The sequence below is a fragment of the Thunnus maccoyii genome, chromosome 20, assembly GCF_910596095.1.
Source record: "Thunnus maccoyii chromosome 20, fThuMac1.1, whole genome shotgun sequence".
Lineage (NCBI taxonomy): Eukaryota > Metazoa > Chordata > Actinopteri > Scombriformes > Scombridae > Thunnus > Thunnus maccoyii.
The window spans coordinates 19,490,085-19,517,589 of NC_056552.1; the positions used below are offsets into that span (position 1 = coordinate 19,490,085).

General features: G+C 41.6%; 1 protein-coding gene across 2 annotated transcripts in view; it reads right to left on the reverse strand.

The window, feature by feature from the left end:
- Positions 1-69: 69 nt before the first annotated feature.
- mrtfba (myocardin related transcription factor Ba) overlaps positions 70-27,505 on the reverse strand; it is a 29,108-nt gene continuing 1,672 nt past the window's right edge. Inside the window, exons 2-17 of one of the 2 annotated variants that reach the window (XM_042397159.1) lie at positions 19,865-19,952; positions 17,090-17,342; positions 12,130-12,195; positions 11,877-11,932; positions 11,599-11,674; positions 11,096-11,257; positions 10,796-10,968; positions 10,549-10,692; positions 10,184-10,431; positions 9,312-9,483; positions 6,941-7,990; positions 6,656-6,778; positions 5,220-5,369; positions 4,960-5,097; positions 4,800-4,860; positions 70-4,548 (exon numbers count right to left, since the gene is read on the reverse strand). In XM_042397159.1, the coding sequence (XP_042253093.1) occupies positions 4,034-4,548; positions 4,800-4,860; positions 4,960-5,097; positions 5,220-5,369; positions 6,656-6,778; positions 6,941-7,990; positions 9,312-9,483; positions 10,184-10,431; positions 10,549-10,692; positions 10,796-10,968; positions 11,096-11,257; positions 11,599-11,674; positions 11,877-11,932; positions 12,130-12,195; positions 17,090-17,252 (3,297 nt within the window). In that variant the 5' untranslated portion in view covers positions 17,253-17,342; positions 19,865-19,952 and the 3' untranslated portion in view covers positions 70-4,033. Of the gene's footprint in view, positions 4,549-4,799; positions 4,861-4,959; positions 5,098-5,219; positions 5,370-6,655; positions 6,779-6,940; positions 7,991-9,311; positions 9,484-10,183; positions 10,432-10,548; positions 10,693-10,795; positions 10,972-11,095; positions 11,258-11,598; positions 11,675-11,876; positions 11,933-12,129; positions 12,196-17,089; positions 17,343-19,864; positions 19,953-27,505 lie in introns of both variants that reach the window. The other variant, XM_042397158.1, reaches the window with a different exon arrangement.

The following is a 27,505-nucleotide window of genomic DNA, read 5'->3' on the forward strand; positions in this document are numbered from 1 at the left end:
GCAACATTGTCACTGCTTTTACTGTGTATATGTGATGTATTACTTTTGAAATCAACATCTCCTGAAGTGTTCACAGTACACCAAATTTTATTGACACATAAAGGCATACAGTACTTATATACATCTTTTTGAGTATTTACAAAATAGAGAGCCCATGGATGTTAAACATGTATAAAAATATGCATTACATCTATATAAATATGTACACAATGTGCAAAACATATGGCATACAAAGGACAAGAGGCATGGCGTGGGTGGTGGAGATGGAGAGGAGGCTCAGTCATATTGAAAGATGTAAATCAACTGATGGGGGTGGAGAAGCTCGGTGCTTCACCTGTGCTTACACTAATGTCCTCCGTTCTGAAATGAAGCTTCTCCACTGAAAAATGTACAATGTTCACATGACGATAAGCAGAAGCAGAAGGACTGAAGTCGACATGAGGAAGCCGGAGCCAACATCTGTCAGCTGACAAGAATATTAAAAAGGAACCTTTTAGGGGTTCTTCAGATTGATGGTGCTTCCACAAACCTCTAACATGTGAAAAAACCCCTCAGATATGAAGTGCTTTTAAACTTATAAACAATTGTATTACTCTGTAGTAAAGGCTCTTAATAAAATCAAGGCAGGATATGACATACAGTACAGTATATCAAGGGAAAGCAGCCATTATTGCTATTAGCTGTCCCGGTCTGACCAATGGTAAGTGGCGTCATGTGAAAGTAAACCACATACATGCGTAGATTTACTGCAGCCAAGAGGTTTGTGTATGTCTGATATGAAAAATAAAATGAAAAAACAAGAAAACTGCAAACCAAAGATATACACATGAAACCTTCTTTTACAGATTTGTACATAAGCATAACAACATGATTAAATGTTTTTATCTTTACTTTCACCTTCAAAACAAGTGATAAATACAAAAATGTAAGAAAATAACAAAAAAACAAAACAAAAAAAAAGTGATAATATGTTCCACTGCCATTTTGGCAACAAAATATCAAATTTAACAGCCTTAAAGCTGACAGACTGAAGACAAAAAAACCCACTATTAACATGTCAAATCTTCTAGGATACACATGAATCAACTAGTGACTGTTCATCCTACACACAGGATTTAACACTCGCAATATGGAAAAGAAAAGGAATAGAAGTAGACCTGCAAGCAGGTATGCCCGGGTCCAAGCACCCTGATGAAAGTAAGAACCAAAGATGCACCAATCAGAGACAACCTTAAACATGTGATTTAACACAAGTTTGTTTGTGCTCCTTGGTGCAGCAACGCGGGAAAAAAAAAAAAAGTCTGTGCAGTATTTGGCGCAACTCTTTCAGGTGGTCAAACATATTGAATTTTTAGGTTTATACATCCAATGATAAATGTATAACTGCAGCAGTAAGAGCATCACACTTCTCTGATAGACAGTACTGACATAAAAGGGCTCTCGATCATTTTGCTCAGGTCACCACATTATTGCTGATGGGAACAGCAAATCAGCATTTATACAGGCAGAAAATACATTTCTTGAAAATGCACGATAACAGCCTCATTTATCTTTTTCGTTTGTTAGAAATGACCCTGAAGTACCAACAGTTGCCGTTGAAAATGTGCCACAACAGAAGAGAGGCAGCGCCCTCTAGTGCCCATGGACGTCCTAACAGAACAAGTGGTTAAAAGATTTCACTGAACATGACTGAATTTTAAAAAAAAAAGGACAATTAAAGAAGCTATTTTGTTTCAAAGTGCCATACAGTAATACTGTATCAGTCCCTTACAGGATCTTAACAGAAGATTTGAGAATTTGAGAATACTGAGATACAAACTCAGTAACTCCATTTTAGGCTTAAGAAGAAACAGCTAGTGGGAGATGTTGCAGACTAGTAAAAATAAACATCTACAAAATTTATGACAGCTTTAAAAGGAGCTGAGCCCTCTTCAATGCGAATCACACCTCAAAAGGGTGTCTGTGCGTTTTTGACTGTAGAACACCAATTGAACAACACAGATAAAACAGTAAAACAGTCATCAGAAGCCTTTTTGAAGAGTAAAGTTTGGAATACGTCCACTGGATAGCAAATGATTTCATTTCATAGATATTAACAAATTTCTTCAGACATCTTGAGATCGACGGATGAGAGAAAAGACCTCAAAACAGCTCGAGATATAACATGGAATACAATCATGCACACGGAGACACACACATGTACATGCAAAAGACAGGAAGACAAATCCACACGTACACACACACACACACACACACACACACACACAAAACGGACATGCTTGCTTGCTTGCTCCCATTGTTTCATACACACCCACACAGTCAGGGAAACTAACTCTGCCACAGGCCACAGTTAGACTATTTCACCAGCCAGGTATTACTTTAGAATATTGTGATTCCTCTAAATGATGGTCGGTCACTTGATAAAAGGGCTAGATGAGTAGACTAACGAATCAGCTACTTTAACTAGCATTCATTCATTAGTTAGTGCTGCAGTAATTTCCCACCCTGACACACACACAGACAAAGTGCAGGGATACTGTTGGACAGTTAGATATAAAGCTCACCTTCTCCACAGACATCTTTATTCCTCGATATAATTTGCAGCACACACGCAGTCCATATCTACAGTATGGATGTGTATGTGCATGTCTCATAAACTGCTATTTGTTCCCTTTCCACTGTTGTATGTCAGTTTACTATCAGAAGAAAAAAAGCTGCCAACGTTGTAAGTAAAGTCCTATTTTTTCGATCTTTGCAAAATACATTCAGAATAAGAGACTTGGACAACAACTGCAGTATTTCTAGAGCAATTGGCCACAATCATATTGATCACTTCCTCGGATATGCAAAGTTCACATTTCCTTGTTTTGAGGTGAATGTGGCGCATCGTCGGATCTTTCCACCTCTCTAGTGCATAGCTCTCGCGTAGCGTCCTCCGCTCGTCGTCCGACTTGAGTCCAGTCTTTGTTCTTTAGAGTCATTGGTTCATCAGCTAGACCGCAGGGGTCGTGATAAGTCAGAGTAAAACAGTCACATCTGATAGAACGCATCAGATTAGTCAGCAAACATGCCATCTACAGTATGTGGTAGACTGGACCAGTGTGAAAAAGAAGCTTGACCTTCCCTTAGTGAGAAATCCCTTTAAAAGTCAGTGACTGACTGAGCACATCTGGCTTCAGATGGTAAAGGGAACTGACGGATTTGACTGTCCGGCACCTCAGACAGCCTGAAGCAATTTCTCAAAGCACTTTAAGCTTTTCCATGTTAAGTGGTCAGCAGCTGAGGCTGCACAGATATGTCCCAGGAACAGTTTAAAGCTAATCTGAAGCCGCATCTTCTCTGAAATCTAATCTACTTTTTTAATTGTTTTTTTTTTAATTCAGATGCTTAATCTGTTGTCTGAACTTTACATTTACACAGTTAATGTGCTGTGATGATCAGTGGAACAAAGGTTGTCACACCCTGAAGTATTCAGAAACCTTTTACATATTTAGTTACTGTGCTTACGCAGTATTCACTGATAACAACCCAGCCAAACTTCTGGCAGAAATAATCAGGCAATGTCAGCTATCAATACTATTCAGCCTCTCTAGTCCTAGAGAAACTTGAGTTGTATTAGCGTGGTTTAAACAGTATGTACAAACAGTCCATGACACCAGTATTCATTTGGCTCTGTCTCCTCGTCTCTAAATCTTTAAAATTCATGACTTCAGTCACTGAACTGTCTAAACTGTTTAAAATCCCTTTATCACAAATACTACAGGTGATCTCAGTCACCTTTGTCATGATTTTATTCTTTTAACGCTGTGCAAACTCCTGCTTGTAGTTCACCTTGTATCAGTGCACTGTCTTTACAGTGTCTCTTACTGTAGTATAGTGGGAATATTACAGATGGTATGGATGTGTTATTCAGAGTGATATGGCACAGAAATGCCATTTTTTTTCCCTTTCTGCTTCTCTTCATCCATCCATCTTTCACTCTTGGCTCGGCTGCTCTGCCAACCTTCCCCCATCTTTCTTACCCTTCCATCCGTCAGTCCCAGTGCAGCTGAAGGTCGTGTGAATCCAGGAAGTCCGTTGGGATCCCGAGTGGTGTGAGAGCCCCGCCGGGACCCGGGGGCATGGTGAGATCCAGCCACTCCATATTGTCCAGGGCCGGGTCAGACAGGCCCATGTTGAGCGAGGAGGGGGGCGAGGAGGAATCGCAGAAGGACAGGTCTGATGTGTCCATGGGTGAGTACGGCTGCTGGTCCATAAGCTGCGCCTGGAGCTCCTCCATCAGACCCTGGGTGCGCGGGTCTGATGCTGATGGTGTGTTGGCCAGCGTCCCCTCCAGAAAGGCCTCCAGCTGGTTGTCTGTGGCCAGGGAGGAGAGGCTGGGCAGGCTGGGGTCCACAACGGGGCTCAGTGTAGGCGGAGGGGCGATCTGGATCTGTGGAGGGTTTCTGGAGAGGGCAGTGCTGACCGGCAGGGTGGTGATGTTGGCTGTGACTGGGAGGGCTTTAGTGAGAGACATTGGAGGGTCCTGATGGATAAATGGAGTGATTTCTGGAGTGGGGTAAAAGGGACAGGAGATTACCATTAAGGCTCAAACAATGAGGGCTCTTCTGAAGACTGGTACTGTCAGTTATGGCTCTAAAACTCAGAAATTGATACTAAACCACCTTACATACAAAATATAGGTCTATTTTGAGACGTTACAGCAGTTTCTTCAGTATTTTCCAAAGACTTAAGTTTTGTAAATCTGCTCATACTAAACAGAAAGCTGTGCTGTACGGTCATTATAAGCGCCTCCTTACCTCCACTCTCTATGAGAATGTCAAACAAGTCATCCATTTGCTGGCTGGTTGCCGTGGGAACCTGAAAAGACAGTTTATCAGGTTAAGAGACTTGAAAAACTGAAAATATTCTCAAGGACGCAGCAGGCAACTGCAGTAAAAATGTCTGTCTGTGTCTAACCTGTGAAACGTTGTTGACGTGCAGGTTGCGGCTCTGTTTGACGGCCTCCTCATAGCGGGGAGGCTCTTTTGTCTTGGGGGGCTGAGTAACGAGGGAGGTGGGCTGGAGGATGAAGGTCGGCTGGGACGGCGAGGGAGACTGACAGATGGAGAAACACGAGCAGTTTTAAGGACAAACCTTAAGTCAGGGAAAATGAAATCATCTCAAAAAGCATCGAGTAAGAAGGATGGATTGAACCAGTGACAGTTCAGCTCTGATACCTTATTGAGGGGTCCGTTGGAGATGTGGTGGTTGGGTGATGCTCGGGGAGAGACCCTGTTCTCTGGGGAACTTTTCAGGAAACACTGGGGATTCAGTTCAGGTCTTGTCTGGTTCTCCAAACCAGTAGTGTTATTGCATACTGCCAGTGTCTGTTAGGATGTGATTAGAGAGTGACCATCAGACATCAGTCCATGATCACAGGCTTAACATGATTACTACACAACAGCCAAAAAAACAGATATAGAGATATAAAATGACGGAAAAATCTAAATCATTTGGGACATGCTGCATGCTGGTTGTGGAAAAAGTACCACTTCTCACACACACACTCCACAGGCCATCACTGCTATCATTACAATAAACATTACAAGAGTTCAAGATCATTTTAGACTCTTCAGGAACAGAGAGAACAAAAATCACATGACCACCGCAAACAGGGCCTTGTTACATCACACTTGTATCAGAGAGGTGTTGCGCTGGTTTTAAATACGGGATGCATCTCTCCATCTGCCACAGTATTTAAAAACACAGCTATAGACTCATAACACGTAATACATTGAACCAAAAAACTATGAAAAAGCAGTAAGACCACTTGTATTCTGTAACTCCTTCATCCTGGTCTCTGTTTCATCCTCTCATGCTTTGAAACAGTGAACCATTTTCGATATGATTGATTCGTTTGTTCCTCATCACTAATGATGAGCAGTATATGGTTGTACATGGTTACTTTCTTGCCTGAAAAAATATCAAAACTTAAGTGACATGTTAACAGTCCTTGAGCAAAAATTACAACAGCCTGGCTCAAAATCTCCGCCATGATGCTATCGCCCTCAGATATCTTCGTCGGGCTGCAATGCATAGTGGGCAATGTAGGCCAAGGAAGGGGCCCTCCTCTCTATGCCAAAATGGTCACACAAAGTTTGAAACTGTAAACCAGTGACACGGGAAAAAAACTGATGGTGTAAAAAAAAAAAACCTGTCACTGAAAAAAAGACAGACATGAAGAAAAAAATCTGAAGATGGACAGAAAAACACATGCAAAAAATATCAAAATAAAATGAGATAATAAGATTGTAAGACTGTAATGTTTTAATGCCTGTGTTTTATTTTTCAGTGCCAATACAAGTGTTTCAATGCCAGTGTTTCCTTTTTCAGTTCAGGCTTTGTTTTCAATGCCAAATTTGATTTTCAATTTAACTGTCGCTGTTCTGGCTCCATATAACTGCCAGAGAAAATTATTTTGACTGCTTCCATGAGCCTGTCAGTAGAGTGTGTATGTGACTATAATGTAATGTATCTTCAAAAAGTATTTTTCTAAAAACAGGTGTTGGAAAAGGTCTTATAAACAGGGTTGCCTTATATTCGGGCCAATATGGTAATCTAAAGAAAAGAAAAGAAAAGAAAGAAAAGCAACTATTAATATGGCATGACTGACCTGTAGCAACGGGTTATGGTTGGCCAACTGCTGGCTGAGTGCCGTCTCCATCTTAGTGCTCTGCAGCTGAGGAACGGAGGCCTGGACCAAGCCTGGATTTGAGACCGTGGCCTGGAGAACAGGCTGAGATAAGAAGAAAAACAAAAGAAGCCTGAGTCTGTAGACTAGACTACTTTTGTAGTCTGTTTTGTCATTAAACTAAGTTGAATGTGTTACCTGCTAAAGCAGGTTAAAATACAATGACACAACAGTATCTTATGCCACTCTACTTAACTCCAGTCGTACCTTCAGGCTGACAGTGGTGCTTGGCAGCTGGATTGCAGTAGCGTTGTTAGGTAGTGAGACTGGGAGGAGGATCTGAGTTCCAGCCTGGCCAGTTGTGGTCAGTAGAGTCTGAGGTTGACCCAGCACCTGGGACACCCCGCCATGATGGCTGATGAAGAACTGCTGCAGGCTGGGGGCAGTGGGTTGGGCCTGCTGCTGGAGTTTGGGACTTCTCTGGGACTGGGAGAGAAGCTGTGGGCTGGTGGCTACTTGGGGCTGAGCCTGGGGCTGGATCTGGGTGATGAGTTGGGTTTGGGTCTGGAGCTGGAGTGGCTTGCCGGAGGAAACGGTCACATCCTCTAACTTCACCACTGTTGGCAGGGGGGCTGTGAGAGCCTGGGAGCCCAGGAGAGAGTTTGGGATGGCAGCTGTAGTGGAGGAACAGTTTGACAGAACCGCACCCTCCATTTTTACTATGTTTGAGTTCAAGACAGTTGAAACTGGGTTCATGGCTGTTACAGATGTGAGTTTGGAGGTTACAGAGGCAGAATCAGTGCTGCAGCTGCTCTGGCCTCTCTTCTCCACCTCCAACTGCATCTTCAGCTCCTCCACCAACTTCTGCTCCTGCTCAAGCTTCCTCATCAACTCCTCAATCTGCCGCTCCTTCTCGTGGAGCCTCCTGTCCTTCTCCGGTAGGGGAAAAGACATGAGAGGAGAGGACTGTGGCCCTGCTGAGCCAGAGCTCACAAGCTGTGGTTCAGATGGAGCTTCAGACATGCCAACATCCTGCTGGAGGGTGAAGGGATCAGTGGGAATTGGTGAGACTGGAGGTGTGGAGCTCACACTCTCTGGAGCCCCCTGGTGGGCTGGGAGGACTATGGCAGGGCCGGTAGCGGTGGTGATTTCCATTGGGATAGAGGTGAGGGTGGTAGTGGTGGCAGGTGGGGGAATAGTGGTAGGAGCAGAGGTGCTGGGAGTGTCCTGGAAGGGCTTCAGTCTCTCTATCAGGTCAGTCTTTGTTCCTGACACAGGGAGGCCACGCAGCTTCAGCTCCAGTTTTAGCTCGGCCACCTGGATAGACCATATAATCAGTTTTAGAGTAGTGCTGGAGGAGGAATGCAGCTGATTTTAGGTGTTAGTGTTACAATTCTCATAAAAAAATATTCTGCCTTTGTTTTCTTGATTGCTCAGTAAGCACTTATAACAACAAGGGAGCTTCTTTTGAATTTTTGCATTTTCCTCTTTTTTTGGATACAATGCAACTTAAAGAAAAAAAGTTTTAATTATAGGTCACGATAAACAAATGGTAACAAGGTTTAGATTCTACAGCCATGCTAGCTGCTCTGAACTCAAGCACAGCGGTGCTTTGAGCTAAATACTTGCGTCAGCATGCTAACATGCTCACAATGGCAATGCTAACATGCTGATGTTTACCATATACCAAGTTTAGCATGTCAACACTTGCTAATTAGCACTAAACACAAAGTGCAGCTGAGGCTAATGGGACGGCTAATTATTTTAGCAGCTACTTGGTCATAAAGCAAAGTAGAGCTGCAACGATTATTAGATTTATCAATTAGTTGATCAACAGAAAATTAATCAGCAACTATTTTGATTATGGACATTTAAATCATTTTTCGAGCAAAAATGGCAAAATTTTTCTGTTTTCAGCTTCTCAAATGTTACAATTTAATGCTTTTTTTGGTCATACATGACAGTAAATTTAATATCTTTGGGTTTTGAACCGCTGGTCAGACAAAACAAGACATCTGAAGAAGTCACGTTTAATTCTAGGACATTATAACTCCTTTTTCACTTTTTTCTGACATTTAAACGATTCACTGAAGAAATAATCAGCAGATTAATCAATAATGAAAATAATCGTTAGTTGCAACCCTAAACTAAAATAGTGGACAATTTGAAATTTTGACCTGATGATAGCTCTAGCTGAAAAGTCAGAGGATCACCAAAGTTACTACAATTCATCCTGGGGGGGACATAGATGTCTGTGCCAAATTTCATAGCAATCCATCTTATAGTTGTAGAGATATCCAAGTCTGACTCAAAGTGGTAGACTGCCATCCCTTGACCCACGCTGCAAGCTAAAAATATAGCAATAATAAAAGTGTCTGCAGGTTATTATAGCTGTATGAAATTTACTAAACGACCAAACAAAATCTTGTTGGATCTTATTTCAGTGGAAACATTCTTGTACTGGCTGTGTAATATCTTGATACAGTTCAGTTTTAACAGCTGAGCAGGCTTTATAAGACCAAAGGCGCCCCCTCCCCCCTCCCTCCCTCTTAGTCTATGATTGTTACTATGATTTGTGGGCATGTTTTTGAGCAGTTCTTTTAGCCTGTGTTTGTTGGTACGGATGGCTTCCAAATACCTTCATGTCCTCCAGGTTCGCAGGCAAAACTCCTGGCTTGCGGTTTGACAGGGAGTTGTTTGGTCGGGCCGGAGCCGAAGGCAGAGGGGGTGGTGGAGGAGCAGTGGGCAAAGACACCACGATGGAGGTTGGCAGGCTGCCGGCACTGCTGCTCTGACCCTCTGCCACAGGTCTACAGAGAGAAAACACAATAAAAAGAGGTAACTGTTATCTGAGGAAATAGCGTAATTTATAGTATTTCCTTACCACACGAATAAGAAACAGACAAAATGAGAGGAAGAAGAGGTGGACAAAAGAATATTATTGTAGAGATAATTGGACAGAAAGCAAGGAGGAAGGAGAGAAGCAAGGAGAGAGGAAATGTGTTCCCAATAGGAACAGACCATCCATCCTGTGCCCTGCGCCTCACTAACAAAGCCAGTCAACCAAACGACAGTTCACGGGCACAGTTCAAAGGGAGCTCGGCCATGCGGCCGCTGAGAGGACATTTATGAAAACAGCAGCTGGTGAAACAACATCCTGTTAGTTATTAATATGATTACACGCTGTGTTGTTATTGGAAACTCGCTAATGGCCCTCTAAACAACAATATTTGGCTTGCTTTCAGGCGTTTTCAGATAAGGAGTCATGGAGGCGAGCCAAGCTCGCTCAGAGACCGTACAATGGTGTTTAAGGCCTGAAAACATAAATCCATAAACTCTATATCTTTTGAGATATAAAGTACTAGTCAAAAACCACTTTCTCAGTCAAGTGAATGGGAAAGTGTGTCCAAACTTTTGCCTGGTACTGTAGGAAGAAATAAAATTATATTGTTTGTTCTTATTTGTGGAATGGGAATCATTGCTTGTGGTTGTAATGTTTTATAAACATACTTGAGTGGTGCTGGTAATATAGTCTGATAGTTGTAGTGCTGCTGTTGCTGGCTGAGGATCTGCAGCTGGAGGAACAGCTGCTGTTGCTGCAGTAGTCGGGCATAGGAGGAGTCCATGGGTGCTTCGCTGGCCTCCTGTTTCTGGTCTGGGGGAACGTACTGGTGGTACTTGAGCTTTTTCACTCTGGGCTTGGGTTCTTTGCCTTTCTTACTGCGACTCTTCTCAGAGGGCGGCTTCTGCTGGCTTTGCTGTTGTGGGAGGAAACAGAAAACTTTTTTACCGTACTGCTTGTCTGACGGCATTCAGATAGAAAGAAAGATGTGATATTATATTTACTGGTGAGAAAAAAAAAGTGTCGCCCTTACTTTCACCAGTGTTGGACCTGGTTTTGAGGGAGCAGCTGTAGTGACTGGCTGAGCGGGAGACACGGGCAGGCGGCTCGCTGGGAGCTCATTAGTAGAGATAAATTTCACAAAGTCTGTAGTGGCTTGTGTAGTAACTGGGAAGGCCTGAGGAAACATAAAAAAAAAGATATATTTACACATTTACTAGAGTTAGAGAACATGGAGCTGGTAGGACACAAACAGCAGGATTACTTGTCCTCTATCTGACCTGCAGCATGGTGCTGGGTAGTAGTGCTGGTACTGGGGCTGGAGAGGGCGTCTCTGGTGCTTTACTCTCCGCGGGTGAGGGGACAGAACTCTGAGACTCCTGACTGGCCGGCTGTTCGGGAGAGAGGGCATCACTGCTGTCCTCATCCAACACCTTGGGATAGTTCACCTGGCCTACTGGTAGGAAAACCACAAGGGGACAAAACATGTCATGCGGAGAATTGTACTTATTTTTCTCCTATAACCTGCAGTATGGTTGATTTACCAAAAACGTCTTCAGCATCTTGTTTGTCTCTCTTACCGATGATTGCCTCTTTAAGGGTTGAATCCACCGGCAGGATGTTCTTCTCCACCAGCTCCATGGGGCCGGGTCTCTGGGCGATCTTCTCGTTCAGGTTGTCAGCAAGTCGGGCCCTTTTCAGCCTCATCTGTGTGGCCTGTAGTGAGGGCTCTGCTCCAGTCTCTGTGGGCCAAATATACATCATAAATATATATAAAGACATATTCCAATGTCAGCTTATACATTCCTTGCTTGCAAAGCTGGCTGGGGAAATATCTGTTTATAGCACAGAGTCTGGTGCTAATATGAATCCTAAAATGGTTTTAAATGTGTAATAATTGAGGGGAAATGTGTCTTCTCTCAGTAGAAATGTTCTTGCTGGTGCCTACCAATGCTAAAAAAATATAAGAGTAAAGTCTTTATGCTACTGTTTGAAGACAATCTCTCTATTCCAATACTATTCCACGGGGAACACTAGATAATACAATAAGTGTGCAAAGTGTAAACTGGAGGATTACCATTACCTTGCAGGATGTGCATCCTGACCAGCTCTGCTCTCTCTGGACGACTGCGGATCTTGTGCTTTAGGAAATTCTCAGTCTTAATAGAAAGAGGGACAAAGATCAGTCAGTAAATTCCCTACATTTTCATAATAATTGATACAAGTGATACTTTTATTCACTAATTAAAAAATAATTACAAACAAATTTGAAAATAATGAGCCGCTCAACAGTCCAGCTGTGCATTTTTTTTTCTGCTTCTCAAGTCCAAATTTAGCTTCTTCCCAAACTGTGCACCTTACCCTGGCTCTCTCCAAGCTGCGAATCTGCCCATGGAAAGCTGCCGGGCTCTTCAGAGCTGCAACAGATACACACATCAGTATCACAAATGCACAGATCTAAGCACAGATGTGGTCCAGCGAAACAATAAAACAAACATGTTTATTATCTCAGTTATCAGTTTACAGCAGGGTTCCACTTGTGTTATTATATACGCGCCCAGTCGCCCACATTAGTTTTTCCATGTGATGGACAACTGGTAGTGAAGTTACTCACGAGGCATGATGCCCTGGTCCACAAGCTGCTCCCGAGTTCGCCTTTGCTGAAGCCTCAACTGCAGGACTAAAAGGAAAAGGAGGAAATACGTCATAAAATAAAGCAGACATTTCAGTTGTTGTATTAAGTAGGCAAAAGAGGAAACAGAGAGATTTAAGACAAGAAAAACAAGAGGGAAAGTAAGAACACATAGATGAGGTAGTGTAACAAAAATAAAAAAGGAAACAAAAATCTTTGCTCTCTCATAATTAGGCTGAAAACGAACAATAATGTCATTCTATAAGAGGACTGCTCCAAATGCTTCCTCTGCAGCTGATCCATGTAATGAGTAATGTGCTCCATTATTGCAAACCAACACAAAGTGATTTCATTTTCATTCATTCCATCTGTTCTATGTTAAAAGAAAGTACCATTAGTCTAAATGGGCTGAGTGATCAGCATGACAACAACAGAGAAGTGCTCACCTGCTCTGAACCTTGTGCAGCAGTCGCCGAGTGTCTTTGCTTCCATACAGGCCATAGTCTTAAACTCTTGGCCCCAAGAACAATCCACATTACACCTGAGTGATTAAGTCATTTGATCCCAAAGCTGACAGCCTATGTATTAATGCCCAAAATATGGAGCTACTTGTCATATCTTCTTGGCTCCAGTGCAACACGATCAACCAACTGATGAAAATCCACATTGTTACAACACTAGGCCCCATCCTCTACTTCTCTATCCCGCCCTGACTTTTTTTTTTTTTTTTTTAAATTACAGGACCACAACCCCCTCCTCCCTCTTTACTCTTACTTCCCTCTCACTCAGCCGGTTAGTTATTTCTCTGACTGTGGGCGATCCAAACACAGCCAGATGTAGAGGACTGAAGACACTGCTTCCTTTTAACTACCAGGGAACAGTCAAACGTCTGAGTCAGCACTGACTGAAACTGTTCTAACAAAGGACATCTGCATCTTCAAGCTGCAAGTGTGAGCTTGGGGCAACAGCACGAGCGTTTTACGGTTTTAGTGTGATTTTTTTAAGTGGATCTACAACTGAGGGAAGTATCACATTAAGTGGGAGGAGGCGTCGATTTGCACAAATTAAATACTAGCCACGAGTAGTGCGGGCACTTCTTCAGTCACTGGAACAGATGAGTCAAAAACTTGCAGTGAAATACTCTTGCTTCAACAGGAAACAGCTGGACTCTATTTGGTGTCCTTTTATTGTCGTCATAGATATACTTAGGTGGTAAACATAAACTGACTGCGAACTTATCTCCCATGTTAAGACCAATTATTGTTAATTATTGCATCACCTTGATGGCTATGCAAAACTGTCATGCACAAAAATATCAGAACCTTTTGCATACTTCGCTTGGAGCTCTACTTCCAACTGGAGCTGTTGTGAAACATTTCTGTAAATGTTTCACAGAAACTCTGCTCTGGCTCCAGTTTCTACATAACACTGACACATAGTATTGCAGATAAGGAGGTTTGTGGAAGAGGGGGGGCTTGTGTTAGGCTATACATCTGACTCAAACTACACTCAGTAAATAGTTGAAGAAAGGTATGCAGTGGCACATGTTTGTTTAGGGTGATTCATATAGACTTCCAGTCAGCTGCATTGTCTTTGATTCCTCCGGGAAATGTGGCTCAGCCTGACAAACACATCCTGACCTGTGACCTTAACAAGCCAGGGTGATGGGTAGATACGACGAGCTGTTTATACACACACACACACGCACTCAGCAAGTCCGCAGAGGATACACGGAATCGCAGATAAATGTGTCTGCATTTCACTTGCTATCAGTGAGGGACAGAAAGCTTTTTAATAATATCTTAATTAATGGATATAAAACTAATTCAACAGCTCAACCCAATGCCACATAGCTAAAGAAATTAGTGAAGCAATAAACGAGTGGTATAACAGACTGAATGAAGTGCTTCTTTTCTCCATTAATCGATGAATCACTTGGTTCAACCAACAGTCTAAACTCAAAGAGATTCAGTTCACTATCATTTAAAAGCACCGCATTCTCATATTTGAGAAGCTGGAAACATTATATTTTGGATATTTTTACTTTAAAAAATGACTTAAATGATAAATCAATTATCACAATTGTTGCAGATTTTCGGTCGATAAGAGTTAATCTAATTATTGTTTCAGTTCTAATGTATTCTGGTCATATTAAAGTAATGAGTTAGGATTAAGAATACAAAACTGACACTACTGCCCCACTAACATAAACAATCTCGCTTACGCATGAGACCTCACAGCAGGTCTATGATATGCGTGTGTGTATGTGTGAGACATTCTGGATGAACACATGTTTCTGAGTTATAACAGAACTCTGTCACCCAAACACTAAAGTTCAAACACATTGCTAAACCTGAATAGTGGAAACAGCGAGGGGGTGTGCACCCTCCCATGACTTTGGCCTATTTTCTGAACCTCTGACTAAGGACTGAATTCTAAAAATAATTCAAATATGACAGCTGCGGTTACGATGGACTTACTGTACAACATTAAAAGCAGTTACTCAGCAAACATTATTTTAAAAAGTGAAACTTTCTCAAAACTCTGTTTTGCCTCCACTAGTCAACTTGGCAAGTAAATCAATTATCATGTGGAAATCCAAACATTCATTGTAATCAACAGCGACTGACAGAGTAGTCTACAATAACATTAGGGGTTTTCCTTAAAGGGGCATTCCGTCGATTTTACACATGAAATTCAGTTTGGTTCCACTTGTCACGAGGAGTCACCTTGTAGATTTCAGTGTATGAGCTGCATTTTACTGGCCAGACTCTTAAGGCGCCAGTATACACCATCAGAAGTGCTTGTCGAATAGCTTCGGAAACCCCCTCCCTCTCAACACATTTTCAAAGAAGTAATTGGAGGGGTCTATGTCTGACAATTTCTGTAACTTTCCAAAACTGACAAATGTGAAAAAGGTGAGAAAGTGAGCAGGGTTTGACCTTCTCTCCCTTGCTTTCTTTTTTCATTTGTTACACAGCTATTTCTATTACTTATCATGTGTACAAACCATGAACGCCTTCCAGGAAATACTGTCTGAAAATGTGCGCCATTATTCAAACTATTATCTCATTTTATTTCTCTCTATGTCTTCAAATTTGGCTGTTCGAAACAGGTATGAACATTTTTGCCGTACGAACTACTTCTTTTCTAGCATAACCCGACCTTTATTCCCTGTCAACAACAACTTCAGTCTCAATACCCTACTCTGCTGATGGAGCAGTCCTCCAGACTCTCTGAGCTGCAGCCTCCACACAGCTAAACTGGCCTCAGACACTCATATCTGTCATGACGGTAGACAGATTAACACCTGCACGTTAAAACCAATATGAGAGAGGGGACTCTGCGGTTGGCAGAGTGCTGGAGATGGCTTACAGGGTGGAAAGTATGAGGTGTGTGTTCTCACGGGAGGGGAAATGACAAAAGCCAAGATGATGAGTGGGTGCTACTACTGTTGACATTCCACAGAAATTTTCCACCGTCAAGAAGTTTTACTGCGCTCTCCTGCAGACCGCAGCACGACAGCGCAGAATCCTACATTTATCCAAAACATGTTTAATCCAAACTGGAACAGCTCCAGCTAAACACCCTGCATTTGTTCACTGCATCTGACAAATCAGACATTTCTGAGCATGGTGATTAACATCACAGTGACTGGACTGACTGACTGACTAGCTGATCTCCCTTCAGCATCTAAGCCATGATTAGGAACTGGCAAAGGCAGCAGTGAATCTAACCCGCTCCCTCAGCCTGCTAGTGGCATACCCATCCATCACTATTTGAGTTGGTCTCATGTGGCTGCCAAAACAACACCAACATTGTGATGGTGATGAGAAGCTAAAGTGCAGGCTGGCTAGGATAATTTCCCTGTGCAGAACAAACATATAATAGAAGCTGATGGAGGTTTCAGGAGCTGAGGACTCATATCTATGACCAAACTGATAAGTTGATTCTGGGAGTACGTGCCTGTGTGCACGAGTAACTGCATTAATTAAGTGGGTGTAGACCTTTTACTTACAGAGGCATTAATGGCAAAACTGGGCTGCAGGACGAATTGTTTTTACAGTTCAGTTTTTCTACAAATGAAACCAACAAGATATAATGTGTTAGAATAAGGTTGGTGATTTTCTATATTTTTCTTATTCTCAATAAATCTCATATGCAAAGCCAAACCAACAATGAACTCATCCTACTTACAGGTATTGTGTGTGGATCCAAAGCCTGATATATCATATTCCTCTGTGCCGTAGAGCTCCATTGTTGTCCAAAAACTACTAAACACGTCATTGAGCCACACTGCTGAACTGAGTGACATGTTCCTTCACCCCAAAGGCTACTGTAGTTTGTTTAGAAACTGCCTCAAAGACTAATACCAGCGATCACATTTTCACTCTCCAGAGAGTAGTTCCGAGTAAGGCAGTGACCCCTGCACATGTGGGAATGTGGTTTTGTTTACAGAGTTTTGCTAGCTTGTTGTGCTACATATCACAACCTCTTGACTCTGGAATAAAGTTCTTTGAGAAATGTATAATGTAGCACAAAGTCAAGAGGCTGTGATATGTAGCACAACAAGCTAACAAATTACCAAGCCCAAAACTTTGTGACGAAGGAACATATCACCCAGTGAAGCAGTGTGGCTCCCTGATGCATTTTAGGACAACAACGGCACATGAGATTTGTTGACAATAGGAAAAATAAGGAAAATTGGTGGTCTTATCCTTTAGTTACTGAGCTAGCAAGCTGAGCTTACTCTTGGTAAGAAAGAAATATTTATTCTCTACTTTGTGACTAATTAAGTATCACCCGTTTCTATATCTTCTTCCTCATTAAAATGTTTTTGTGCAAAAAGTTTTATGGAAATTGAAATCTTTTGTTGGTCACTCTTTCAACACGGTGGCCTTCTAGCATATCATGACAGGCCTGTACAGCAGCATGTCCTTACCGTTTTTGCGTTCATTGAGTGGAGGTAGGCTCTGTGTGGGCTGTAGCGACAGCTCCTCCAACTCATGGGTCACCGCCTCGCTCTGGGGACTGGGCACCAGCAGACTCGTTGTCCCACAATCCCCCTCTGCTACTAGCATCCCCTGGGAAGCCTGGGGCTCCATCCTGCCTCTACAGAGGATTGGGGATGGTCTGGGGCGGGGGGGGGGTCCCAGGCAAGCAACAGGGTGGGTTAGGTTATGTCTCGTTGCTACCTGTGTGGATACAAGGAAAAGGGAAAGAGAATGAGGAGTTAGAAAAAAAAAAACTAACTTTCACATGAGGAATACATCACTCTGGGATATTTTGAGGACTCTCAAAAAAACACCAGTAATTCAGAATAATAATAATCATGCTGCTGGTATGACTACTTCACCCAACTGGTGAAATGCTAAGGGTGGCATTTCATTTCAGCCATCTGGAAGAGCTCAGTCCCAGCCCAAATTATTCATTAAACGAGCAGGGTTGGCTATTATACTGAATAATCACTTCAAACCGCTGCTCATGAGAAACAACGCCAGTTTGTGCATGAATGTTCTCTCTGTTCAGACAGGCTTCATGATCTGGAATATGACGTCGCCGTGGTGGTTTCAAACGAAGGGAACGGAAACATTTCGGGGAGCAAAACAAACAATTTAGTATCCATGGCTTCCCAACAGTCTTTTAACTGGCAGATGACAGACTGCTTAGTTGGAGTATGTATGCTATTTATCGTTCTCCAGCAGCACCCACATCTATCCCTGCTAGGACCTAAGCACTCTTTACTAACCATCCTGATGTGTTGCTTTTGGCTGAGACTTACTATGCTCCTATGGCTGCCTGTATTTCTCCCTGTAGGCTCTTAAAAGTGCCAAAGGCATTACATGACCCACTAATGTCTTTGGCACTATGGGACATAAGTGGACTCAGCCACTTTTGGTTAAAACACATGTTGTTCCTTCTGGTTTCTAAACGCTGATGCTGAGTAATACATCCAAACACAACAAATCCTAAAGCCTATACTCTTTTCTCTTTCTTTCTTCTCCTTTTCCTACCACATAAAAAGTAAACTATGTTCCATCCTTGCTTTCAAGTAAAGACATCATTTCACAAACATGTACGGTACACTGTATTTCTGCTGTACGCTATACATAAAGCTTATCTTATTTGACTTTACCATTTTTCACAGACAATAGCTTACACTGATTTTCATACAGTTTTGTTTTTATCATCCTAGCAAATGCGGTTGTATTTGAATAAACAGTGATCACCACATTTTACAGTAAATGAAGTCTTCTTCAACAAGCAGAGTTTAGAATATTCTCCTATAAATAGAAAGTGGTGACAAAAGTGAGAACAAAATGCAAACAAGCTGCTGATTATGAGCTGATCTGATTGTCAGTTGCTTTCTATTAACTTATTTTTTATTTTCATGTTTAAAAAAAAAAAAAAATTAAATTAAACACGGATAAATTCTCAAGAATATTTTTCAAATCTTTTTTAGATCATAACAGAAATGACAGGAAATGACGGGACACAGATGGGGAATTTCAGCCTTAATTAGAGCTGCCCCCTCAAAGTCAATGAGTCAAATCATCTGCTGGAGACCCCCCCAGTCCACTGAGACTCAAGCTGTGCAGTCGGTTTTTTTTTTTGGTCAGTCAAATCTTAAACTGCAACTGTTCAATTTGTTTATTTATTGGCTTACACTTAGGATTTATTTATTTTTTGTTTAAAGAGAAATACTGTAGCCTAATAAGGCTATCCTGTTGAAGATGAGAAGTCATTACTTCAAAGCAGACAATGCCATGAATTTATTTAAAACTGTTTTATTTGTTTATTCATTTACACATTGTTGTTGATGATTAAAGTGTCATAAAAAAATAGGCTATAAGAGCTTGATTTCAACAGAAATACATGTGTACTGCCTGACTCATTATTCCAACAAATCCATATGGCAGCCAAAGATTATATGTCAGCAATTCAAATAGGCCGCAACTCAAATCTTGCATCATATGCAGCTGTTTTTTATTGATTTTTAAATGCTCAAAAATATGTTCCTATGACTCTGTTGCATTTGATGATGTTGACATGGTTGAAATCGTCACTGAAACTCATGCCAGTGGATTTTCTGATTGCCAGATGGTCTATATGAAAAAAAGAAAAGGAATTCTTAGGAATAGTCGAATCTTCGTATTCAACAGCTAAATCCGATTCGACTGACAAAGTTCTGAGTTGGGTACAGCCCTAGCCTTAATCTAAATTGTACAAGTTGAATCTGTCCGACAGTGCAAAGTTCCCCCACTCTTCAAAACTTGGCTTCTGACCCACATCCACTTTGTGGCCCCCTAATGATGATTAAGTGCTACGAAAACACAAAGCTAAAGAAGTAATTGAGGCCTTGATGTTCAACAGTTCAACGTCAGTGGTTTTTTGTGACAGAACTTCAGTAACAGATATCCAGTAACAGCATCTTTAGTAATAGCAATGTCAAATAGCACATCATACACTGTGAGGTCTTTTTCTTTGAATTTTCTAGGCAAGGTCAAAAGTGTATTGGTAAGTTCCCTGGATTTCCCTTTATAGTAGTTCCTCAAATACAGATTTAGAGCCAGAACAGCTGGTTACACACAGAAACAACTTTCCTTTCTGTTTATGTATCTGTCAGATAAAACAGAAAGTCAAAGTTGGCCATTGGACACCATTTGTTTGTCAGTCAATAATAATAATTCTCTTTAGTCGATGAGTTCATGCTTACCTTTAGTAGCAGGGGACAGCAAGGGACGGAGGACAGAGATGTCAGGGCTAGATTCTGTCAACAGTCACACTAAGCCATGGAGTCAGACCTGGTAAGACAGAGAATAGATCTGTCGTAAATACCATAAAGCTAGCAATCTATCTGAACTCAAACCAGGGCTGAAAGTGATAATCCAGGTTTTTCATTTTTCTTTTTGGTGGCATCTGTGATACTGGGCGCTCATTCCTGTGGCGTTACTACTCTGCACATCTGTGCCTCGCACTGTGCTGTCTTTTCCATTTGCTTTTATGTTTTTAAAATGAGCTTCTGTCGCAAATGCTCTTCTATTTCTGTCCTGCCCTGTTGGCTATTTCTGGTTCGTTTATCCTAAACAAATAGCTTTTGTCAATAGAAATTTAAAACAGTTTTCTTAAAGTAAAACCAAAAGATGCTCGACCACTAAAACACTAAAACATTGGCTTTTATACATGGCATTAGGGCAAAGACACACTGCCAATGGAATACATTTTAAAAAGGAAAAAATTGAAAAAGATATGAAACTGGGGAACAACTATCTCAAGCTAATGGCATACTTATTATGCTTAGAAAATTTAAGTGCATTAAAACAATAACACAACAGCTAATTTGGGAATCAGACGCTGGTGTCACTTGAATAGGTGTGTTTGAAGATAAGTAGAGAATAAAACGGATCATAAGTACCACTTAAAGATGCCTGAATGAAACTAGCCGACACTCAAGGATGCATCGAGGTCTGAAAATTGATGTTCACAGGTTGCTAGGAAAACCTGCGGTGTGGTCTCTATGACAATGGTGGTGCATCCATGCAGAGACAATAGAAACTCTTGGTAGTGATTACTAAAGAGCTGTAGCAACACACTGCAGTCTGAGGGAGAGACTCTCAGAATACGAATCAATCACAACTGCGCACACACTCAGAAGCTTTCAGGCCACTTCAGCAAATGTGCTTAGGTTACGAAGAAGATAACTGGATTTGGGTTAGATTGATGTTTCAATTTACTGACACTCTGGGCAGATAATTCTCTTGTACTACGTATCTCTTATAGAGTTTGTGTAGTGGTAAGATCCTCCAACAACAGCGTCATATAGACTGTGGAAAAAAATTAACCTTTTCACTAGTAATACAGTATTTTTAACCTGTAAAACAAGTCTTAGGGAGATGAATGCTCAAACGCTTACAGGCTTACCTACTGACACAAAAAAGCATGGACAAGATGGAAAAAAAAAAAATCTGTATTGACCTTCAAAAACCTGCGTCAGAAACTTCACGGGCGAGAGTGAAAGACAAGACAAATGAAGCGAGGGTCGCATTCCAACAGACGTAGCGCTGCATGCTGTGTGTGTGTGTGTGTGTGTGTGTATATATGTGTTGGGGGGCAAAGTAAAAAGGGGTGAACGAGGTTGGGCGAACACGTGAGTGAGAGAGAGAGAAAGGGGGCAATGAAAGAGGGAGGAAGGAACAAACAACTGTCACGGCCGACGAGGCGTTGTGGGATAAACATCGGCGCTGCCCCCGCGGAATCAAAGAGCAGATCCAGATGGCAGGCACTGCGTGTTGCTCTGCACTAGACTGTTCTTTTAATGGCATGGGCAACAAGTACCATGTGTTTCATCAAAGGGTAATACACGACACACACAAGTAAACACACTACCAGCGTCAAAGGTGGGCTAAACACAGGTCTCAACAACAACAACAAAAAAAAAAAGACCAGCTGACTGCTATAAGTAGCTTTGTACAGTTCACTGATTTGTCAAATGGCCAGTCAGAGTAGTAGTGTGTTTATCTGCCACGGGGTGTGTTTGGTATTTAAAATCTGGACACAGGTGATGCTGATCACTGCTGCGGCCCACGCTTCTGTCAATCATCGACACTGTACCATGCAACCACAGAGATATTAACAACTGAACCCTTCCCTTCCCCCTTGTCTTTTTTTTTTCTTGATACACACATTGCCAACAAGCTGTCATCTGGTCCGCTCGACGTGTTATTAAGACAGATGAATGAAGAAAGTTATCACAGAAGGGAAAACTTTAGCAACGCCGTCAGGAATGAAAAGTCCTTCCATTTGTCAATCGGCGTTTGTACAGTTAGTGGAGATGACAGAGAAACAGGCTTAGGAAGAAGGGAGAGAGAAGAAGACCCTGATAAATACCATCACAGAGACAATAGGTGCAGGTCAGCAGTGAGGATTGTGAGAGAGGAGCTCTGGTCTTAATCTCGGCCCGGCCCACTTTCAACACCTATGCCGTTCCTGTGAAAAATGCCTGCTTGTCACATTTGTCTTAGGCTTGTATTTGTCAAATTGTTGCTTTGGAGAGTCAAAAAAAATTTGGTGATGTGGACTAGCCTTATCTGACTATTTGAAAGGATCTTTCACCATGAACGGCACGACTAAAGGGAAAATTTAAGGGTCCATAAAGTCTATGTGCCACCACCACCAAAAGACCCAACAAACTGACAGACGATGCCATCCTCAGAGCCCCACGCTCTCACTAGAGAGGCTAAAAATACATCACAAGAGACTTCTAAATGACGTGTTTTACTTATGAGACAGTGACAGTGCCATTGCCCAACAGACTTTGATGGTGTTGTGAAACAACTTCTCCACACCACCAATGCTCAGTGAAGAGCTCATTCTGTAATGTCCCATGATGCTAGCATCTCAGACCAGGCCTGATGAACCAGGATGGATTCTCTGATTCACTGAAAACAATAAAGTAGCTCAAGTTTAATCATTTTGAATGCCTATCTGCATTGCAGGAAGCTCAACCAGGTTATCATTTGAGTGACATTTCTGCAGTATGTGTTTAGGTGCGTCAGGCCCCTGAGGCTGTTCTTTGTCTCTCACAGCCTTAAAAGGCCTACATGCAATGCAGGTAGCAAGTCTTTACAATGCTCTGCCGGGAACATCTTGCTGATCTGAAGGCTGATGGCACTGAATGCGGTGTTTCCCCTATGTTGACTGCTCTGGGGGTGGCAGCGGCAGTGGTGGCGGCGAGGGGGAGAGGTGCACAACTCGGGAGAGGCTCAGCAGCCAGACATTTCTTCGTTCTCTGTCTAGGAGCAGCCGAGATTGACACTAAAATGAGAATAGCTGGTCCACCTTAAGTGAGCCTGGTCAGGTTAGGCTAACCCATTGTCGCTAACTTTGGAGCTAATCCCCTTTACTTTTCCAGCAGTTGGTGAAACAACAGATGAGACTTTTCTTGAGAAGCTGCAGCATTTATGGACTGACACACTGTAGCCTGTGGTTTACATAGTGACAACTTACTGCTAACCTTTTCCTCCGCTTGCACTCGCTCAACCATACACTTACGCACTGCTCTGTTTCTTAAAGGAGCTACACAACCAAGAGTTTCCCAGGCGGCGACCTGTTTAATTATAGGGGAAACACTGGAATGAAATTGATGCAACCTTGTACGTGGAAACATTTAAGGCAAAGACCAACTAGATACTTAAGCAAATGAAAACCGATAATTGTGCAGCCATTCGAGGGAATAGGGACTGCACGGTGCAGAGTTATGTACCCAGAACAGCAACAAACAGAGAGACGCCACCCCTTCCTAGTCTCTGTGTACTGACGAGAATAGGTCGTGGGTCAGCTCTACTACAATAGAGCTGGCTCTGAAGCCTTCCGGTGATAAAGGACCCACAGGCACTCACACACATTCACTCAACTGACAGTATGAGTTAACTGATAACTGCAGCCTCAGTCTGAGAGCTAATAAACCATGAACAGTCAAGGTGGTCTGGTTTCTGGTCACAGACATAAACACAACATTAACAACTGACTATGAAAAATAACACATCATGATGAATCACTGATAGAGTTTTGCTGATGTTGCAACTAGAATTTAAATGTCAGTTCTAAAAACAAAATATCTTCTGTCCTCAATGACTGAGAGTCTCAATGGAATAAAATCTCACAAAATTCAATCTGATACGAACAGAGGAATGTTGAAAATAACATTAAAATGACATATTACTAAGCACTTCACATCTAATTACGCATGTTATATTGTGATGTAATGCTATATGTCATCATAAATAATTGTAGGCGTATTTACACTATTCACATCACCTTAACTAATCCCCGCTGTAACCATGTGAGAGCTTCTGTACAAATGTACCATAAACATACCAAACCCACACATATGGGAGCACACAGCATGAGAACCACTCTGTGCCAAACCACAGTTTGAGTCGGCTATTTTGAGCCTTAAATAGATCGAGTCTTGTCCAACAAAAATGTCTGCTTTTATCCAGAGATAAGACAGAAGTGATGACATCACTGTGGCTTATTCACTAGAGTCTCAGTGCTCTGCTCTGTTCCCACAGACACATGTGGTGTTGCTTCCTTCCTGGCTGCCTTTGTGGACTTTGCTTAAAAGATCGTCTAAAAAAAAAAGAAAAAAGGCACAAAAGGATTGGACAAACAAAAAACAAGGTGTTACTTGACTGGATGCCATAATTCCTAAGAAAAGGAAAACCATTCCTGCAGCTGCATAGAAACAGCCTTTGACTAAACAGACACAAGTCAGCAAGTGCTGCCTGCGACGATGAGTTATGGAGGCTTGTTATGTAAAGTAGTTTCTGAGAAATGAACACAAATCTGAATAAACTGCCCAGATTGGATGCAGCTTTTCTGTGGGCGGATAACCCTTGAATGTCAGTCAAGACACAAACACCCTGACATGAATCCGCTTCTATAACTGAACTAAAAACCTGGCTTTTACCTGGTGTTTTATCATTTTATGGTTTGTTATATATACTTATTTTATTTATTAACATCATTATTGTTTATTTTATTCTATTAACATTTTACTGTTTTACTATAATCTATTAATTTTGTAAAGTATTTCATAATTTTATTTTTTTACTGTTTATATGATCTTATCTATATTTACTGTTTATATTATATTGCTGATATTATCTTTCATTATTTATCTTTTATTATCTTAACTACACATATTTTATTGTTTTCTTATTCAATAACTTTTTTTTGTGCATTAGTCTTGTGAGAGAGATGACACATACTACACATATAATGACGTTTGATTATCTTTGTAGCACATGTTAGTACGGTTACTGCACATGTAACCATGTTTTAATTACTGCACATGTAATCACGTTTAATTTCCACTATGTTTAATTATTCTGAATCTTAAGCATGTGGTCTTAAGCTGAGGGAGCTTCTCCGGGATTGCATTTTAGTCTGGATTGGTGGAAACGGAGACTTTTGAAAACTATGACACGGACAGGCTCAGTTCTACTAAAGGTGCAAAAGCATGCATTACACCCTCAGTTTAATATTTTGCATCCTCACTTGAAATTTGAATAATAAATGCCAAGCATGGAGGCACATGGACTGTGTTGGCATCTCTGTGCACACCTGCTATTGTGGTTCATGTGTGTGCGGTAGCGTTACATGCAAAAAGTGTTAGTGAGGGTGAATACAGATCAGCGGGTGCAGTGTTTATTAAATACTCTCTCAGTCAGTCACACCTCAGCTCTCATAGCTCTGAGACAGCTGTGCCAATCACAGTTGACAGCTCAACAAACGAAAAGCTTTTCTTCGGGGAAATGGTTGAGAGCATCACAACATGAGCACACATCACCCCAAATCTGCACCCAAAAACAGATGGAGTAGTTTTTTTTCATCAGTTAGTTACTATATAGTTGTATGCAAAAGTTTGGGCACCACTTAACAAATAACACTTTTTGTAGCCAGCTAAAAGTGTTTCAATTCTTGTATTTGGAGTTTTAGTCCCATTCTTCCTTGCACTGCTATTTCTGCAATATTCTTAGACCGTCTTGCATACATAGCTCTTTCAAGATCTACTCACAGATTTTCAATTATGTTTAAGTCAGGGATCTGTGATAGATAACCTTCAGCTGGCGTATCTTGACGTAGTCCATGTTGGATTTTGACGTAAGTTTAGGATCATTATCCTGTTGTGGAAGCCATCCTCTTTTCAGCTTCAGCTTTTTAACAGACGGTGTGATGTTTGCTTCCTGAATTTGCTGGCATTTAGTAGAATCCATTCTTCCCTCCACCCTAGCAGTGTTTCCTGTGCCACTGGCTCCAACACAACTCCAAAGTATGATAGATCCACCCCCATGCTTAACAGTTGGCAAGGTGTTCTTTTCATCAAATGCTGCTCCTTTTTTTCCTCCCAGCATACCTTTGCTGATTGTGGCAAAAGAGCTCTATTTTAACTTCATCAGTCCGCAACACTTGTTTCTAAAACACATCAGGCTTCTGTAGATGTTCCATTGCATACTTCTGATGTTAGATTTTATGATGTGGATGCAGGTAATGCTTTCTTCTACTGACTCTTCCATAAAGGCCTTGTTTGTGTAAGCATCGTCTGTGCAATCATCTCCTCAGTCTGCTAAATCTTCCTGGTTTTTTGCAGTCAAATGGGGGTACTGATTTGCCTTTCTGAACAGCATACGAGCAGTTCTCTCTGAGAGTTTTCTTGATCTTCCAGATCTCATTTTGACCTCCACAGTTTCCCTAAAACTGCCATCTCTTCCATCGTTTTGCACTGTGGAAACCGCAAGCTGAAAACGTCTTGCTATCTTCCTGTAGCCTTCCCCTGCATTGTGGGCATCGATAACTTTCATTTTCAGTCTTACACAGCTGCTTAGAGCAACACATGGTTGCTGAATGTTTGCACGAGGAGTATTTGTAAAGCTTTGAAATGGGCACCAGCTGACATTTCTTAATGACAATTGTTGACATGCCTCAGGCCTAACGAGCTGATTGAGGTCTGAGACCTTGTAAAAATAATCTGAGACTTTGGAAACCTTAAGGTGCCCAAACTTTTGCTCATGCCACAATGATGGCTTTTTTTTTTGCTCAATTTATGACATAAGAAGTAAGTAAGGGGTGCCAAAACTTTTGCATTCAACTGTAATAATAAGAAATTGATTTGGTAAAGCTGTTTATATGATTATATCAGACCGCCACTATTTCAGCAATAATTCTAATGTATTTCACCTCGTACATGGTCACATAGCTTTGTAATTAATGTTACAACAACAGCATTTGCACTGCAATATATTTCAAGGATAAAAACATGCAACATTACTTTTGCTAAAAAGAAAGTTGGAAAAGAGGCTATGATGAGCTCTGCTAACCTGACATCTCGCAGAATATCAAGTTATAACTGACCAGTCTGATGTGTGTAGAGGTGTGTGTGGTTATACTGCATCAGCCTGGTGACATCAGGTGATTTAATGAGGATAAACACAGTGAACAGCCATGCACAACGGCACTGTGCTCCGGCACGGCACTTCTCAGAGCCTGCAGATTTATCAACATATTAGTCCTGCTGCCTTCAGATGCTGCAGGGATTTAATGAACTAAAGAAGCTTTTCATACAGTATAAAGCAACTGTGGAAAGACTGTGCAAAGACTCCCTGGTGGGATAATTTTATCAGAGGTTACACCCACCGTGCATGCCCAGCGTACGTGAACAGGTGTGTTAGTAAAGACGGTGATTAATTCTGAAACGCTGCTAAAAGGCTCGTGTGGACAGAGATTGTTTTTTGTTTTAAAACGCTGTTATAAAGTAGAAATGTATTAGTGTGGATGTAGTATGAACAGAGAATAA